The 17383-nt window shown below is 36.1% G+C and overlaps 2 protein-coding genes across 2 annotated transcripts in view; both read right to left on the reverse strand.

Annotated features, from left to right (window-relative positions):
- Window positions 1-2168: 2168 nt before the first annotated feature.
- Window positions 2169-17383, reverse strand: part of LOC132300884 (uncharacterized) — a 32464-nt gene continuing 17249 nt past the window's right edge. The window contains exons 4-5 of the mRNA XM_059798163.1: window positions 6476-6667; window positions 2169-6335 (exon numbers count right to left, since the gene is read on the reverse strand). Coding sequence (XP_059654146.1) covers window positions 6201-6335; window positions 6476-6667 — 327 coding nt within the window. The 3' untranslated portion in view covers window positions 2169-6200. The remainder of the gene's footprint in view (window positions 6336-6475; window positions 6668-17383) is intronic.
- LOC132300882 (uncharacterized) lies at window positions 10896-12571 on the reverse strand. The gene is made up of 3 exons (XM_059798160.1): window positions 11767-12571; window positions 11529-11647; window positions 10896-11429 (listed from the first exon to the last, which is right to left on the reverse strand). Exons 1-3 carry the CDS (start codon window positions 12569-12571, stop codon window positions 10974-10976), a joined length of 1380 nt encoding a protein of 459 aa, XP_059654143.1. The 3' UTR covers window positions 10896-10973.

Raw genomic sequence — 17383 nt, forward strand, 5'->3', positions numbered from 1 at the left:
GGAGAATGCAGTGGAAAAATGGGGAAAGAAAGGAGAGTTGGAGAGGTGAGGAGGATGAGGGTTTTTATTCTCTCTTTTTTCCTTTTTTTTTTCCCCTATTTTATTTACTATTTTTTTATATTTTTGTTTATTTAGTTAGATGTATAAATTGGTAAAATACTAAAATGTAGGTTATGGGATTTCAAATTTTATAATTTTTATATATACTGTGTATGGTACATTTTAATATTATCTCACAAATTTATTTATTTATTTTAAAAAGTAGCTTATAAAAAAGAAATAGCATAATTGGTTTCCAAACAAAAAGGAAAGAAATAGCGTTATTAAAAGTTTAGGAATTAGAGTAGTTTAAATTAACAAAATGTTATTAAGGGCAAAAGCAATGACCAAAATGATACCGACTTACTGCTCAAAACAAATAAAATAAAATAAATAATAATGATAACCACTGCCAATCACCAAATCCTGTTAAAATTGACAAATTACGACATGATACTAATGTTGAATTTTTCTTAGTACCCCTTTGTGCATTACACCTCACGAGACAATTGGCTCTTTTGTGATGCTAGCAAAAACCGAACCCTCTGTCTTCTTTCCGGTACTTTCTAGGACGGACACGGTTGTCAATTGGTAGTAAAATTGTCCCCTATACACGTTGATGATTGAAATATGGACCCGCAACACTTTATAAGTCCACTCTAACCCACTCTCGTTGTGCAACACTTTTTTGTTTTTCAATTAATTTTTAAGATACCTTTCAAAATAAAATTTTAATTTTTAAAATACAATATTTGTATATACCTGGGCAGCTTTTAAATTGCACGAGCTCAGAAAAATTATTATGACATAGTTCTAAATCATTGGTCGGTTCAACTAAATTCCCACTAACTAGCACAATACCACCAAAAAAAAAAAAAAAAAAAAAAAAGAAAAAGAAAAAAGAAACACTTAATAAATAATATTGCTCCTACACATTTGCCTACATGGTGCATTGATTAAGAGAATATGTATAAATTTTCAAGCTCATTTCAAGTCTCAATCAATTATCAAATAATACGTAAACAAATTACGTAATCCCCAGTCAGTCACATGTTGAAATCATGTGATAATTTATCTACTAATAAAATAATTACAGATACACTCTATCTTTATCAAAATTCGAACCCCAGGTGATATTACTGAGCCAATTAGTCCTTTGGTTTTGTAGTTTTATAGTTTTATGGCAATGTAATTTTCAAAACTAATAGAGAAGCAACACCTAACCCTCCAAAGAGAAAATTTATCTATATATATATTCATACCGTATATGCAGATACCTCTAATCCTACGCCCCTCCCTCCCTGCTTATCTTGTGCCCCCGGTCAACCCACTCCATTCCACTGACAACGCGATCAAGATGATCTCCTATCCTACACCTATGTGGCCATCTGGATCTTCCTCAGCCTCACCGTCATCGTCTATAACAAGTACATCATCCTGGTCGTACCAGATCGCAACCAATGGAAATCTCTTCAAGAAAGAGAGCTTCAAATCGGAATTAATGGCAAACATGATGTCAATCATAATTGGGGTTGTGATTGCTTCCTACGAAGAGGCCAAATTCGACTTGTGGGGTGTGATTTTTGGAATCAATTCTTTCTGTGCATTTATATTGAATTTGCTTGTTGGGAAGACCTCTGCTTTGACTACGAGGCTTTGTTTGGTTTGACATAAAATATTTTTTTTAAAAAATATTTTTTTTTTTCAGGTAAAATATTCTATTATTTTTACTTTGTCGGTATTGGATAAACGTCTACATCAATGTTGAGGTCGAGTTCATTGGCCGGAACATGTAAAATAATTTATCAAAAATTAATAGATAAGTTATTTTTGTTAAATTTTAATATACTTTTTCTTTTTAAATATTTTATGATAACCAAACATTAAAAAATAAAAAAATATTTTCTAAAAAATATTTTACGTCCAAACAAATAGAGTCTGAATGTGGCTGGGTTGGTGAAGTATTGGTTGTTGATTGTGTTTTTGTGGTCCATTATAAAGGAGTACCATGACACTGGTGAATTTGTTCGAATAAGGGTATATTTGGGATTATAAAATTTTCTCAAAGCAATATGGGTCACGTACTCCCTTTCACTTGGCCTTAAATATGAGATGGCTAAGTAACAGAATTTGATTTTTTTTTTTTTTTTTGCAATAAGCAGAATAATTTAGGGAGTCAAGTGTCTTTCTTAAGGTTTTTGGAAGAGAGAAGAAAGCTTAGGGGGTTTAGCGCACTTAACCCATATATATGTATATATATCTATTATTAGACTTAGAAATTAGAATCATGTCCTAATAATTTATCTACTATGAGACTCCATGGTTAAGAGCGATAATGGTAAGCATAATAACATACACATATTCTAAAATAATTTTTATTTTCTTGACAAGAAACTTACACTTGCACTCTCACGATTCGGGAGTGTGTTGGTATGGGTTTTATTTAAATTAGTCTCATATAATCAAAACTTTCCAACTATCTACTACTAGTTCAAATAAGTCTCATAGAATCAAAACTTTCCAACTATCTACAACTAGTTCCTATCGTTTATCTACCCAAATGAAAAATGATATACATATATAATAGGGTAAAATGCACCAAAAAAAAAAAAAAAAAAAACCTAAATTATGAGGGTTTTGCAACTAACCCCCTGAACTACAAGAAACCCCTTGAACTTTGAAGTTGTTGCAATTTACCCACTCAGGCCACTGGAAAAGAAAAAAGATGAAATTGCCCTTCCAATAAAACGACGCAGTTTGGCAAACAAATATCAAACCAACTGCAGACCCTCTTCTTATTTGCAGACCCAAAAACACTCTATCTCTCTACTCATCTATGCCCAGCTGTGCTACCACCCAAATTCATCACCTCACCAACAGCAACCTTCGTCATTAAATCAAACCTTGAACCCCCTCCATGTCATCTCTCTTTTCCCAAATTACAGACACTGATGGTGAGCTTGGTTTTGGAGTCGATGAATTCAACCATGGACTCGGCCAAGCAGGAGAAGCCTCTGGCGTCCATTTGAAGCGAATCATCCTTGAGATTGCGGGAGCGGTTTGAAGAGGTGATGAAGCGGTTGAGGTTTTGGACGTTGAGGTAGATGATCCCGAATTCAGATCGGGCTTGGAGGTTGAGAAGGTTGGTGACTCGGTCCGAGTCCGACTCGGAAGTGACGATGTTGAAGAGAATGGTGAGAGTTATGAGGAGAAAGATAAGATGGGTGAAAGACGATTGCAGATATGTGAGAGTGCAGAGAGAGAAAGTCGGTTACTATCGGCCTTGCCAGATCCAGCCATTCAAAAACCCAAAACTGGTCCAGCCTCCGTTCCTCTCCTCTTCGCAACGGCGGCTTCCCCCAACAGAAGCTGAATCACTCGTCTTCTTCGCCTCCAGCGAATTAAACCAACCCATATGCAGTGTTTTTTTCTTCTTCATTTCGACAATAATTCCTATACCCATATGCAGTATTTTTTTTCTTCATTTTGATAATAATTCCTATCTGCTCTCAAAATCTTCTTCTTGTTTTTCTTTTGTCTTTGCTTTGACAATTTTTATTTTTTATTTTTTTCCTAGTTGGTACTCACACACACGTCTCTTCTGAGACTTGTACCCTTAACTTTCCTTTGGGAGGTAAGAGGCTGATACCGCTAAGTCACTGGCCGATTGGTTGCTTTGGCAATTTTGATACAGGGACATTTCATAAAGATATCAAACTTGGGTTTCAAGATATGCGTGACGCACATTGTCTCTTGTTTTCAAGAATAATATGATTGTAGTGATCCTCAACCAATTAATTCTTTTTCTTCTCTCCTATTCTCAGTTTCTCGTCTCCAAAACATATTAACCCTGGCTTCATTGAGCTCTTGATGTCAGTACACAAATAAGCATGAAAACTGTAGCAAATTCTCCATACAACTTCTGAATCTGAACGCACAATTAATTAGTTCTTGGCAATTAAATCAACTGTGAATTCAACTTTTACTAAGAAATTAAATCAATGATTTGAGTTTTGAATGTATGTATAGAATCACAACAATGAGTGATAGGTTATTTTTCAACTCCCAAAAACAAGATGTTCATTCACCAAGATTAACAGCCGATTAAGCACCAAGAACACCAAGAGAAAACCCAACCAGTTGCAGAGTATGGATTTGGGGAAATTTGGTTAAAGCCATGTTTGGCTTTGTTGCAAGATTGGGATATTGGGGTCTAACAGTTGGAAATTAAGGGCACTATTGTCCTTTCATGCTTCTAAGGGTAGTATTGTCTTTTAAAATAATTTAACAAATTTTAACAGCTAAATCTCACCAGACCTCGGCCGGATGATCTGCAACTTTTTTGCATAAATCAGGGGGTTTCTTGAATTTTTGGTAATTCAGGGGTTAGTTTGTTGCAGGTTTTCCCATAGTTTAGGGATTTTTTTTTTTTTTTTTTTTTTTTTTTTTGTTTGCATTTTACCCTATATAATATCATATAATAAAAGAAAAATACCAAAGCAAGCCATGAATACGAGATATCTCCACAAAAATCAGCAGGAAATTCAACCCTCAAAATCCAGAACCTCTTCCAAATCAGACGCTGAAAATTCGTTAGTCTTACAATTTTCACCATCACAACCAATTCCAATGACATTAAACATGAACTCAACGGTTAAATGAAATGAACTTACTTCAAAATTGTGTTGGGCAGGCGATGATTTATCTACCAATATATTAAAAAAGACTTCCATGCTAAAACATGATCTTTGGCTTGAGTATATATTATATACACAAACATATATGTATATATATTTTGACCCCTTACTTTCCATTGATGTCACAGAAGCATATGCTTACAGTGTAGCCCTCTTCAAACAAATTTAGGACTCAAAGATCACAAAAACCATATTGTCATCTCAATAACTTGGAAGGAAGTTCTTATTGTGAATACAACACCCAGGCATCTTTATTGTATATGATTTTTCTTTTCCTAGAGCATCATATATATATATATATAGATTCAGGTATATATGTACAGTTTCAATAATATATGGCACTGGAATAGAATTAATCACATTATTAGATGATCTAATTAAATGAGTCCATCAACTGGTATCTTGCACACCTTCCTACCAAGAAAAGATTACAAACAATCTGGATATCATGTAACTTGATTAAAATAAATAGTAAAATATTTGAGAGACCTGATTCAGTTCGTCAAGAGACCGAAAAATGGTTACACGTATCATAGAACCTACTACACTCTAGTTCTAATTCTTCATTTACTCACAAACCCACACACACAATCAAGAAACACACACACACACACAAAAAGAAAAAAAGAAAAAAGAAAAAGCTGTAGACACTGTTTTGTGAAATGTTATCTGATTCTGTCCCTCATTGAGTTGGCATATTAGTTGTTATTGAAAACAACTTTTTTACGCTTTCCCAACTAACTAGATTTGATTTAACTATTAGATATTTGTTGATTGGTGCATTGCTTCTAAAGCTTAAAAACAGATTCTTAGAAGTTGAACATACTCATAAACTTATTAATATTTTATAATTAAGCTAAATGCGTTAGATTGGGATATCGGTAGTATTTTCCACCACAGGGCAAGAGCAGGTGCAGCTGCAAAAAGTTATGGTCCGTTCAGGATAGACAACCATGAAGTGCCTATTTTTATCTTCAACTCTTTACAAACTTTCTCAGAATAATAAGATTTAGAAAAGAAAATAATACCGAAAAGCTACACAAAATTTTTACATGGTAACATGGCAAATGCGCAACACAACAGAGTCGATAAAACACATTCTACATGTCAAAAACCACTGCAATTTTCACCTTTTGGTCATGAAGCCACTTGCTAACAATTTATACAGCCTCATCTTTAACGTCATCAGATTTTATTCCTAGGTCTATTATGCAAATCAAGGAGCAGGGTAAAAGATAGAGGTGCCACAAAGTAACTTGTTAGTCTGCATGTGACTGTTTACGTATAAAGTTGTGAAACACAATAAGTAAGAAAGCTGAGAGCATTGACTTACAAGATTATTTAGCTAAATTGTCACACATCTGCCTTGATATGATCTTGCTCGTGCGGATTATTCCAATTAAAATCAATACAGGATCAGCAATACATTTCTTCAGCAAAGAAGCCTGGCAAGAAACTACCCTTCTACGTCATATTCTCAATCTGGTAGTTCACTGTCTGCTCTTTCCATATTTCCTTCTCAACATACCTTTCATAGAAGCTTACCTCCCCACTTGTTTTAAGAGACAACGCAGAGGTGCTTCTTGTTCCATAAAGCCCCTATGCAACAGAGAAACTTGAGATGTTTCTTTGGAAGGATACATGCACACACACAAAGATAGACAGACAGACAAACAGATACATACATACATACATACATACATATATGTATAGAGAGAGAAGAGAGAGCCTAAGCTTACTGAAGGAGTTACTGATTCAACAAATATGGAACTCAATTGGTACTCCCACTCAATAGAATAGATGTGAGGCAGCATGTTCTCGTCATCTTTAACTGTATTCCTCATTAGTTTGTCAGCCATCTCTTGCATGGGAATTTCACCTCCACTATATAAATCCAATAGATCCTTGAAATTGTTCCCCAGTCGTTGAGACTACGAAGAAGATGATTCAAAATAATTAAAAGGAATTAACGACTATTTAAAAAACAAAAGAGAAGTACAATGTGATGAGAAACCACCCTCCTCTTCTCAATGGGATAATGATGCAAGGACAGTGGAGGTAGACGAAAAAACAGAATTACAGAGATGTTATATAAAAATTCAACTGTGCAAAATAGGTTTACTTCAAGAGATTTATAATTTTTTGTCTTATTTAAAGATTAGTGACACGGGCTTACTCAAACCTTTATCTTTTCTTAGACTTATTTAAAGATGAACAAGAACTTTTGGAACTCCTTTTCTGATGACAATAAGCAGGGATAAATACTTATTTAAGATTTCGAGAGATGATCCAAATATTTTCCAAAATGGAAAGGATTTAAGATAAATAGAATAAAAAACAGAATACATGAAATATAATGGGGATGTATTGAAGATCAAAACCCAAGAGATTTCTGAGTGTGAACACTCTGGTTACCCGAGCTTGTTTATCCACGAGGAAAGAGAAACTGGAGAATATGTTACTCGTGGAATCAAAGCAGATAAGATTAAGTGGAATGCTTTTGTATGCATACCCATAAACTAAAAGAAAAATTGCTCAACACAGTTATTAGACCATCAATATTCTATGAGACAAAATTAAAAGATTGGAGGGTAGCCCCTCTTTGTGTATGGTGGGGTTGTGGCACGAGTGGAATAGGAGATCTTTCGATGGAAAGGAGTCACCAGTGTGGGTTATTAAGTCGAATATTTTGCATTCTCTTTATTTTTGGGTTATTGGGAAAAATTGTTCATCTTTGGACAGTTTTTTGGATTTGTTGACAACTTATCGTTGTAATGGCGCCTTTTGCGTCTTTTGTTTGCTTTGTTAAGGGTCGCTCCCCTTTGAGCACCTCTGTTAATATATATTTACTTCTCAAAAAAATATATATATATATTCTATTAGACAAAACGCTCAGTGACTATAAGATAAGGTCAAATTGCAAATATGAAAAGAATGTATAAAATGAGTAAATTTGACTAAGAACTAAACCATTAATTACAACGATGAGAGAGAATGACACGCTCCGCATTAAGGATAATGTAAATAGTAAGGAAAATATAATATGAGCAAGTGTGTAACAGCTCAGTATCCATGCAGCCAACCAGTTGAGATGAGCCTTTGTGTTGTTATAATTTATTTTCTTTTCTTTATTTTTATCTGTTTAGTAATTTTCTTGGGTAAGATTTTATTGAGTTCAGTTGAGTTGTATATATTACTTTAAAATCCTTAAGTAAACAAAAAAACAACTCATAGCAGAAGTACAAACAAAAAAATGAAATGGATCAACAAGGTAGGAATACAATAATTTCCAAGTAACATTTCTAACCTCTTACGTAGATTTTCTAAACAAACTTTCAAGTACTCAAATTAATGCAGCAATCAGATAATCCTTTTAAAAAAACATCAATTTTTTATTAGCATAGTCTTGAATATGACTAAAGGGCAGCAAAGAGCATTTGCTGGTGATATTACACCTGTTCCTTGAGGCTAAGGCCACCATTTTCACCATCTAAAAAAAACCTCCTATTGCTAAAAAAGGGATTCTTCTAGAAGCTTTTAAACAAGTTCCTTGAGATATCTAATATTTATATTCAATAAAGATACAAAAAGTTCTTTTCGTAAACTTTCCAAAAGCAAATATTTTCAAAGAAAGGTCTAACACAATAACGAATAACCTTTGAGATTCAAGTCTCTGCTTGTATAAGGCCAGCTCCTTGCAGGACAACAATGATAATCACAAGTTTTCAACTTCTTTATTCAGGTCTTGTGTTGAGTACGGTATTGTGGAGGAAAATTTTCCCACCACTCACAAGATGCCAATGTCAATAAAAGGCCAACCAAAAGATATTGGGCCAAGAGCCCAAAACCGCACCAAGCAACTAAAGGTCCAGAAGGAAAACACTAAACACCTAATCGGCCGAAAAGCAAAACAAAGCCCAGCAAGCCCAATCCAAAGCCTTGGTCAACACAACTGAGAGTAATGCCCGCCATCAAAATCACAAGGAATCGGGAGGAAATCAGGAAATAATGTCCATATATATAACAGTCAGTAACAGTCCCATAAAAATCTCCTTGTATAGATATAAATAAGGGGGCAAGACCCAAATGAAAGGGATTGAGTTCTATTTGACCTTGTTCTTGCTTGATCTCATTGTTTCTAATCTTATTCTCTTAAGTTGCTAATGGCTGTATACTTCTTCTTCTTCCCTTCGGTTATTTTGGAGTATTTTAGCAACCTTCTATTGTTCTCAATTGAGTGTTTGAGCATTGAGATTCCCAAATTGAACCTTAGTGTTCAGTCCGAGATTTTATGCACCTACACTTTGGCGCCGTCTATGGGAAGCTACGAAAAGCCTCTCACTATTATTCTGAATTATGATACATTGCTCCGGAATGGCAACAGGATTAGATGCCGTTCAACTGCAGCAACTGGAAATCATACAAAAAATGTGTGAGGAGATGCAGGCACAGTTTGACACCATATGCCAAGCTAATGAGGCCAGCGCTGAACAGATCAATGCCTCAAGGCAAGCCAACGAGGCTAGCACAACACAGATCAACGCTTTGTGTCAAGAAAATGAGGAACTTCGGGTTGCCACCTGGCAGGTCAATCCACCTCACCTAGTGGACTAGCAACCGGTTCCGCTCAGTCCTCAACCCGAACATCAGAACCAGCGGTTAAACCCACCACCAGCGCCACTGGCCCAAAGGCTCAACAATCCCTTCCAGCAGTCAAGGGCCCCTCGGCAACCACTGAATCTCAATGTGCCACGCACTGCTCTAGAGTAGCACGATGGTGATGACACAATAAGCCAATCCCATGCAGAGGCGGAATACTTAGGTCCCAAATGAGCATCATCAACACTTGCCACGAGCCGATGTTCTAGCAAGCTACCGAAGAGAAGAGGACGAGCGGATCAAGGGACTGAAAGCCCAGACACGTGAAGACATGGTGAGAGAATTCATTGCCTCTATAATCAAGACTCCCTTCACGGACAAAATAGAGCAGGTCGAAAGACCTTAGAAGTTTACCATGCCAAAGTTCATTAAGTTCAATGGAACCGGAGATCCTCTCTTGCATTTAGACCATTATAACCAAGAAATGACTCTAGAGGCACGAAACGATCCTTTCATGTGTAAAATATTCCCATCCAGCCTAACAGGAGTGGCGTTGGAATGGTTCAAGAACAAGTAACATAAATCAATCTCAATTTCGAAAAGCTATGCATAGCATTCTTGGCCTAATACTGCGGAAATAAGAAGCAAAAGAAGACTACTTCCAGCCTAGTTACCATTCGGCATATGAAGGGCGAAGGGCTCCAAACTTTCCTCACCAGGTTCAATATGGAATCTTCTGGCATTCCAGACAGTAATCAGGCAACAGACATAGAAGAATTCAAAATAGACATGATCTAGGGCACAAGGTTCCACTCCTCGCTAGTGAAAAAGACTCCGTCGGACATGTCAGAACTAAATGCAAAGGCCCAGAATTATATCAGACTCAAGGAGAATGAGATGACGAGACAACAAAGGGTAACACTAATTATGGTGGAAAGCCGGCCAAGGGAGCGGGTGAACATCCTGAGAGCTCAACGAGAACCACCGAGTATTGAAAATAGAGCTCCTGAAAAGAGATCACGAACAGCAGAGAAGACCACACCACTCAAAACCACACTGGCAAGGTGTTGGACCAAGAGGAGGGGTGAATTGGTCAATTTAAAATCCTTCTTCTTCACATCACAGATCAAAGATGACAGACAATACAATGAACACGAGGTACATAAGGAAAACCCTCTCAATAGGGAAAAACCTTGGTTCTTGGCCTCAGCCAATATAAGCTCCACTAGTTGTATGCAAGTAGTTACACACTTAGCCATAGTTGTTAAAGGCTCAAGGCACACAAAAGCGCAAATGCCTCCTGGAGCCTGAGGCGCAAGGCGCAAGGCGAGGCGCGCGCCCGACTGAAGCAAGGCGCACGTTGGAAAAAAAAAAAAAACAAAACCCACCCAATAAAGTATTAAAGATGCAAATCATGCAATAATATATAGAAAGATGTAAAAGTCAACTAAATGAATTACTTAAGTTAAATATTCAACATAAAGATGCCAAAACCAAGTAAATCAAGTACTTGAGTTCAAAACAGTGAATAATCAAACATATTAACATAAAGATGCAAAAGTCAACTAAGGAGAAGTATAAGATAAAACTAAAACAAACATAAACATCATTCTTCCTAAAAAGACAATACCAATGAATCTAAATATCATCCTCGTCATCAATAAGCATAACATCATTTTGATCATCACTAAATGATTCATAATTCTCAGGATCCTCTTCTATCTCATCTGAATCATCCTCATCCTCATCCACAAGTCGAACTGAAGAACTTCCTGCTCCCTTTGTTGGTAACCGTGAACTAGAACTAGATTTTGATCTAGTAGACCGTTGCGGCCTGCTTGCCTCTCCAATACCAGCAAAATTAGCAACATCACCCCATGTCAAGGAATCATCTTCATAGACTAGATCATGTTCTGCATCAGAATCATCCATCCTCCCCGTCAACCACTCGTTGCTCTCATCAATGTCATCGAGTAAAATGGGATCAAGAGTGTCACGCATATTATATCGACGCCTCAATGCTCTATTATATTTGATGAACACTAAATCATTCAATGTTGTTTGAGCGAGCCTATTTCTTTTCTTGTTATGAAGCTGCAATAAATTCAACTTTAACTAGTAAGTATAAAAAATTAAAATTTTAATTTTCAGCAATTAAATTACAAACCTAGTTAGTAAATAGTATATACTTACATGCTCAAACACGCTCCAATTTCGTTCACAACCAGAAGAACTGCAAGTAAGGCTTAAAACCTTTATAGCAAACTTTTGGAGAAGTTTTGTTGACTTGCCATAAGCTTCCCACCAATTGGCTATTAAAAAAAAATTAATAATGATGTTTAGCAACTTTAGCTTCATCTTTCTATCGACTCTATTGTCAAAATAATTTTAACACTTAGCTATACTAACTTAATATACTTTACCACTTTACCTGGTCCTCGTGTACTTCTCTGTCTAATAGCAAAGGGATTACCAAAGAGGCCCTCAGCTTTAGAATATAAGGACAGCTCCTCAGTAATTTTGTCTTGGTCTTTGACATCCGGGACTAACCTTGCAATGCATGCATACAAACCCTTTGCAATCTCTTCATCTTCTTCAATTTTCGAATTTGAATAAAAATATTCTGGGTTCAAATAATAACCTGCTGCATGCAAAGGGCGATGAAGTTGAACATTCCACCTCTTATCAATTATTTCAAAAATATCTGAGTATTTATCTTCTACTCCCCCAAATGATTTTGCAATGGCTTCTTTAGCCCTATCCATAGCCGCATAAATGTATCCCATGGGAGGCTTTCTCTCGCCATCAACTAATCTCAAAACCGGAATAAGAGGACCGGAAACCTTAAGGCTAAAGACAATGTTGTTCCAAAAGGAAGGCATCAAAACATAAGAAGCAACTCTTTTACCGGCTTCCTCTTTCGCCCATTTACTACGATTCCATTCTTCTGAAGTAAACATCTTTCTCAAGTTATTCTTTTGCTTGTGAATACTTGATAATGTGATGGAACATGTAGCAAATCGAGTCTTAGCAGGCCTAAGCAACTCCTTTTTGTGAGTAAAGTTCCTCATAATGTTCAACAACTTTGGTCGCATATAAATATAACTATTCAACTCCACTGCCCTCTGCATTGTTCTAGAGACAGACGGTATTTTCCCAATGTCTTCCAACATCAAGTCTAAGCAATGAGCAGCACATGGGGTCCAATACAAATGTGGGTGTTCTTTCTCTAACATCCTCCCTATTTGAAACCAAACGGAAAAAAGAATAAATGATATAAAGAGAATGAGTAAATCAAAATTGATTTAAATTATATATTTGTAAAGAATGTAAATTCTAAAAGTTATAAACATTGAACATTCTTACCAGCATACTTATTGCTTGACTCACTATCTGTGACGATTTGGATGACATTTGCTACTCCAATGCGGTTGACAAATTTATTAAGTAAGTCAAACATCTTGTCACCATCCTTTGAAAAAGAAGAAGTATCTATCGACTCAATAAACATGGTTCCCCTTGGACTATTTACTAGGAAATTAAGCAATGTTCTCCCTCTCTTGTCTGTCCACCCATCTGCCATTAACGAGCATCCAAATTTTGACCACTCCTCCCTATGGTCATTCATCAAAGCATTGGTATTATCCAATTCCTTCCTAAGCAAAGGAACTCTCACCTCATGATAACTAGGTGGTTTCATGCCAGGACCATATTGTCCAATTGCTTCAACAACCTCGGCAAAGCTATCATACTTAACAGCATTGAATGCAATTCCTGCATCATACATCCACCTTGCAAAAGCAGCACACGCTCTTCCTCTCAACTCTTTCTTGCATGCATCATTAATGGCTGTTTGTTTTCCCCCCTCCTTTCTTTTTTGTACCACAATTTCCGGTCTGGGAGTGAAATATAAATCAATCGGTCCCTTTTGCTTTTGCATCTTTGAGGAATTGACACTAGCACTGCCTGCACTGGCTACCCTTTTTCCTCGATTGTTAACTTCCATAATGTCATCCTCATCCTCTCCATCAATGAAATTAATTTCATCACTAGGTAACAAATTCATTTGATCTTTTTCTTCCTTTTTCTTACTCATGTACTCTTTGATTTCTTCTCTAACACTAGATGGGCATCTTGGGCATGCACTCACATTTCTATACCCTCCAGCTAAGTGTTGTTTAGCTCGATAAATACCTCCTTTTGTAACTTTTGCACAAAAGTTACAAGTGACGGCATTTGTATCTTTCGGATTCTCCAAATGTGAGTAATTCCATGCCGGATCCTTTCTTGAACCATCACTAGGCATCTTTTAAAGTACAAACTACAATCAAATTCAAGATAACAAAATAATAGCATCATGTAATCAGTGTTTGCAACAACTCTGGCAAATAAATAAATAAATACAGAGATTCAAAGCAATTAGCAATATTAACATTTCAATTTAAAAAAATAAATACAAAGCTTTGGCAGAATACAAAAAACAAAATATTATTCTTTAAGGTCTCATACTCTCATTAGAATTTGGTCACTAGCTCAAATTGGATGCATGCTATGATTTTATTATTATTAGTAAATGGTAAATTCTGAATGTGCAAATCCGGATATTGAATAATTTATTAACTTTTCATTTGTTTTATTTTAATTTATTATTATTATTATTATGTTCTAAGTAGACACTGACTGGGAAAATTCATTGTGTCACATTGAGTCGATTCTTATAATGCCTAATATCTGAAGTAATATTTTCCAGTTCTTCGATCTAATATAGGGGAGACTTTGTGACTCTACTCTTAACACTCTTGGCTGCTGGATGCCCTTGTTTAATGTAGGACTAAAGGAAAGATTTGACTATGTTCTGCTTTTGTCGCATTTCAAGAAATTTGGTTTGATATGGATTAGAGAATATGCACATAGTTGCTATGTTTGTTACAACATTTTGACATATCAGTTAAACTGCAGTTCGTTATTCATTCTCCCGATACTACATATTTTTGTTGTTTACTTGATCGCCTAAAGAAAGGATACGGTTTACCAATGGTTTAGTATTGAAATATTTCTAGTGAGCTGCGTGCCTCTGTGCACGCCTAAAAACTTATGCTTCGAGTGGGAGATCATGCTGAAACAAAGAGGGTCATGCTCGGTATGGTCCCGTTAACAAAGGATGCTAATAGACCACTCGATGCAGACCTAAACTTTGATCGGATATTGAATGTGCAATGCATTTCCTCAAACCAACAACATGTTAGAATGGAACAAATACAACTTTTCACACAAATAAATCAGGTTAATATAAAGTACCTCACACAAATAAATAAATAAAAAATAAAAAAATGAAAAAAAAATAAAAAAACTGGAGTAAGAAAAAAAATAATAATAATAAAAAGAAGAAAAAAAAAAAATCTGCCAGGAGAGAGCCGAGACGGAAGAGAAGAGAAAAAAAAAGAAAAAAAAAATCTGCCAGGAGAGAGCCGAGACTGAAGAGGAGAAAAAAAAAATAAAAAATAAAAAATAAAAATAAAAATTACTGGAGAAACAAAAAATAAATAAAAAAATAAAAAGAACAAAAAAAAAAAAAAAAACAAATCTGCCAGGAGGGAGCTGAGACTCAAGAAAAGAAGAAGAAGAAAAAGAAAAAAAGAAAAAGCAGAATAAAACTGGAGGCAAAAAAATAAATAAAAAAAATAAAAAGAAGAAGAAAAATAGAAATAAATGACATAAAATGTCTAGCAAGAAAGAGCCGAGAGGCCCCAGGGCCCAGACTCGAGAGAAGAGAAGAAGAAGAAGAAAAAAAAAAAAATCTGACCGAATCACCGATCCGGCAGATCTGAGAAGAGAAGGAGGAGAGAAGAAGAAGAGAAGGAGAGAAGAAGAAGAACTAACCTGGAGAGAACCGACGCAGATCCGAGAGTCCCGAGTGAGTACTTCGCTGCCTCTGTCTGTGTTCTTCTTCCTTTGCTTCTCTTTTTTTTTTCGTTTTTTATGTTGCAAACTTGCAATAGGCTTTGGCTTTGAGCTTTCAACTTTTCAAGTTTAAAATAAGACAATACAAAATACAAATAATATAACAAACAAAACAAAAAATAATAAGGAAAATAAGTTAAAAACAAAAGTTTCATGCGGGGCGCGCCTTTCTAGCGCCTGTAGCCTCGCGCCTTGATAGTAAAGGCGCACGCCTTATATAACCTAACCGCCTTGAGTAGACTCAAGGCGCTAACCTGGCGCCTGGAGGCGCCTTGCGCCTCAGGCGCGGGCCTTCGGCGCCTTTGACAACTACGCACTTAGCTGTCTCACACTCTACACACACCCTTATACAAGTTGAAACACTAGTTTTCATAGCCTCTACACACACACTAACTCAACACAATGCTCAAAAACACTCCCCCTGTCCTAAGCGCCCTTGCTTGGACCCTGTAAGCTCTCACAGCTCACCAAATACAATAAGAAGTATGAATATCAACAATATTCAAGCATACACAAAAGATAAGAGTGCTTGTGCAGCTCAAAAGAATAATCTGTAGCATTTAGAACACCTCGTGCTGAAACTAAGGTTTGAGGGGTAAAATTGAAATGTCCCCAAAATTCTGAGATCAATCCCACAGCCTTTATCACTATTACAAACATGTTCAGATGATAAACAAGATAAGTATAGCATGTGAATCACAATACAACATCAATAAGGCCTTGACAGCAGCTTCCCAATGAAGAACAAGGGTTTTAGTAGGTCAAAACCAAAGGTGACCAAAGTTCTGTCCAAAAATCAACTTCAATAGCATTGATTCATCAAAATAAACTTGCTCGCATGTAGATTAAACATTGTATAGCAAGATATAATCAATCTATATATGAATCACAAGGCTAAATCAGAAAACAACTCAAATCACAGGTCTGAGATACAAAAATCATTTGCAGCAAAGTAAACCTCAAGAACAAGTGATCTGCAAATGTAAATAGCCAAAATATACCTGTCTTAACCTTGATTTAGCACCATAGCAACCTCAGGCCTAAAGTGAACCTTCAAACCAGCCCTTGCACCAGCAAAACTTGACAGCAAATGGACTCCATGATGAACACAGCAAGAATGATCAATTCAGTGACTTTCTATGAAGATTTCAAGTTCAGATCATCATCATGGACCTTAGAAATGTTGGTTCATATGAAGCTCTCAAGAAAGGTTCAATGCAGGTTACAATTAGGGTTTTCAAAAAGTCTTTCAGCTGCAGAAATGCTATAACAGCATATATATACTCAAGCTCACTATACAAGTCATACTATAAGAAGGATATATACATAGCACCTGTAACCAATCATTGGCGGCCAGAGAATATTCTGACATTCTCGTTGTGAATAGACCATAATGCCCTTGCCAACTAAGTTATTTTGTCCTTTAGCATACCAGAAATTACAACTCATTATAATAGCATTCTTATCTAAGACTTGGTGATTAAGTAATTCAATATAGTGTATACACTCTCATTCTAGGACCACAACAACGTGTCACACACTTGAGCTTCAAGTAGAAAGACCAAAATGCCCTTGAGACAGCCACTTGTCATTCTCAGCATCAATCTGTTGCTGAGATTGTGTAATTCACAATGTAGGCTAATTTATAGCTGTTCAATGCAATGCAGCTATCTGAACAAATGTATAAACATATAATACAGCTGCGAAATGACCATAGTACCCCTGAATACCCCTATAGCTAATTTTCATAAGTTGAACCTCAATTAACACAGAGAACAGGCCTTAACAAGCTAAATACATGCAATGTACTTTGTTAAACCATTGTGAAATTGTATCACAAGATGGCAAAAGACTATACTACCCCTGAGAGATGATATAACACAGTGCACAACAATAGTGATGATATAAGCCCTTGGCAGCTCTGAAACACCAAGTTTTGACATTAAAGAGGCAAACACAAATTGGCACTAGGACCAACACCAAGATACACCAAGAGACCAAAGGCAGGAAAATATTCCAAGTCCCTCCACCAATCAGACAACTAATGGATCAGAGTGACCAGAGTAAGCATTATGCTTTCCATAGTG

This window comes from Cornus florida, unplaced genomic scaffold (assembly GCF_030987335.1).
Source record: "Cornus florida cultivar Cherokee Brave unplaced genomic scaffold, ASM3098733v1 CherokeeBrave_3.0.0_Hap2_Chr03, whole genome shotgun sequence".
Classification (NCBI taxonomy): Eukaryota; Viridiplantae; Streptophyta; class Magnoliopsida; order Cornales; family Cornaceae; genus Cornus; species Cornus florida.

Excerpts from the sequence above, each read along its gene's own strand:
- LOC132300882 (XM_059798160.1), bottom strand. The coding sequence starts at position 12,571 with ATGTTAGAGAAAGAACACCCACATTTGTATTGGACCCCATGTGCTGCT. Across the intron at positions 11,648-11,766 it reads GAGAAGTACACGAGGACCAG|CCAATTGGTGGGAAGCTTAT; the intron begins GTAAAGTGGTAA and ends TTTTTTTAATAG. Across the intron at positions 11,430-11,528 it reads ATTGGAGCGTGTTTGAGCAT|CTTCATAACAAGAAAAGAAA; the intron begins GTAAGTATATAC and ends AATTTATTGCAG.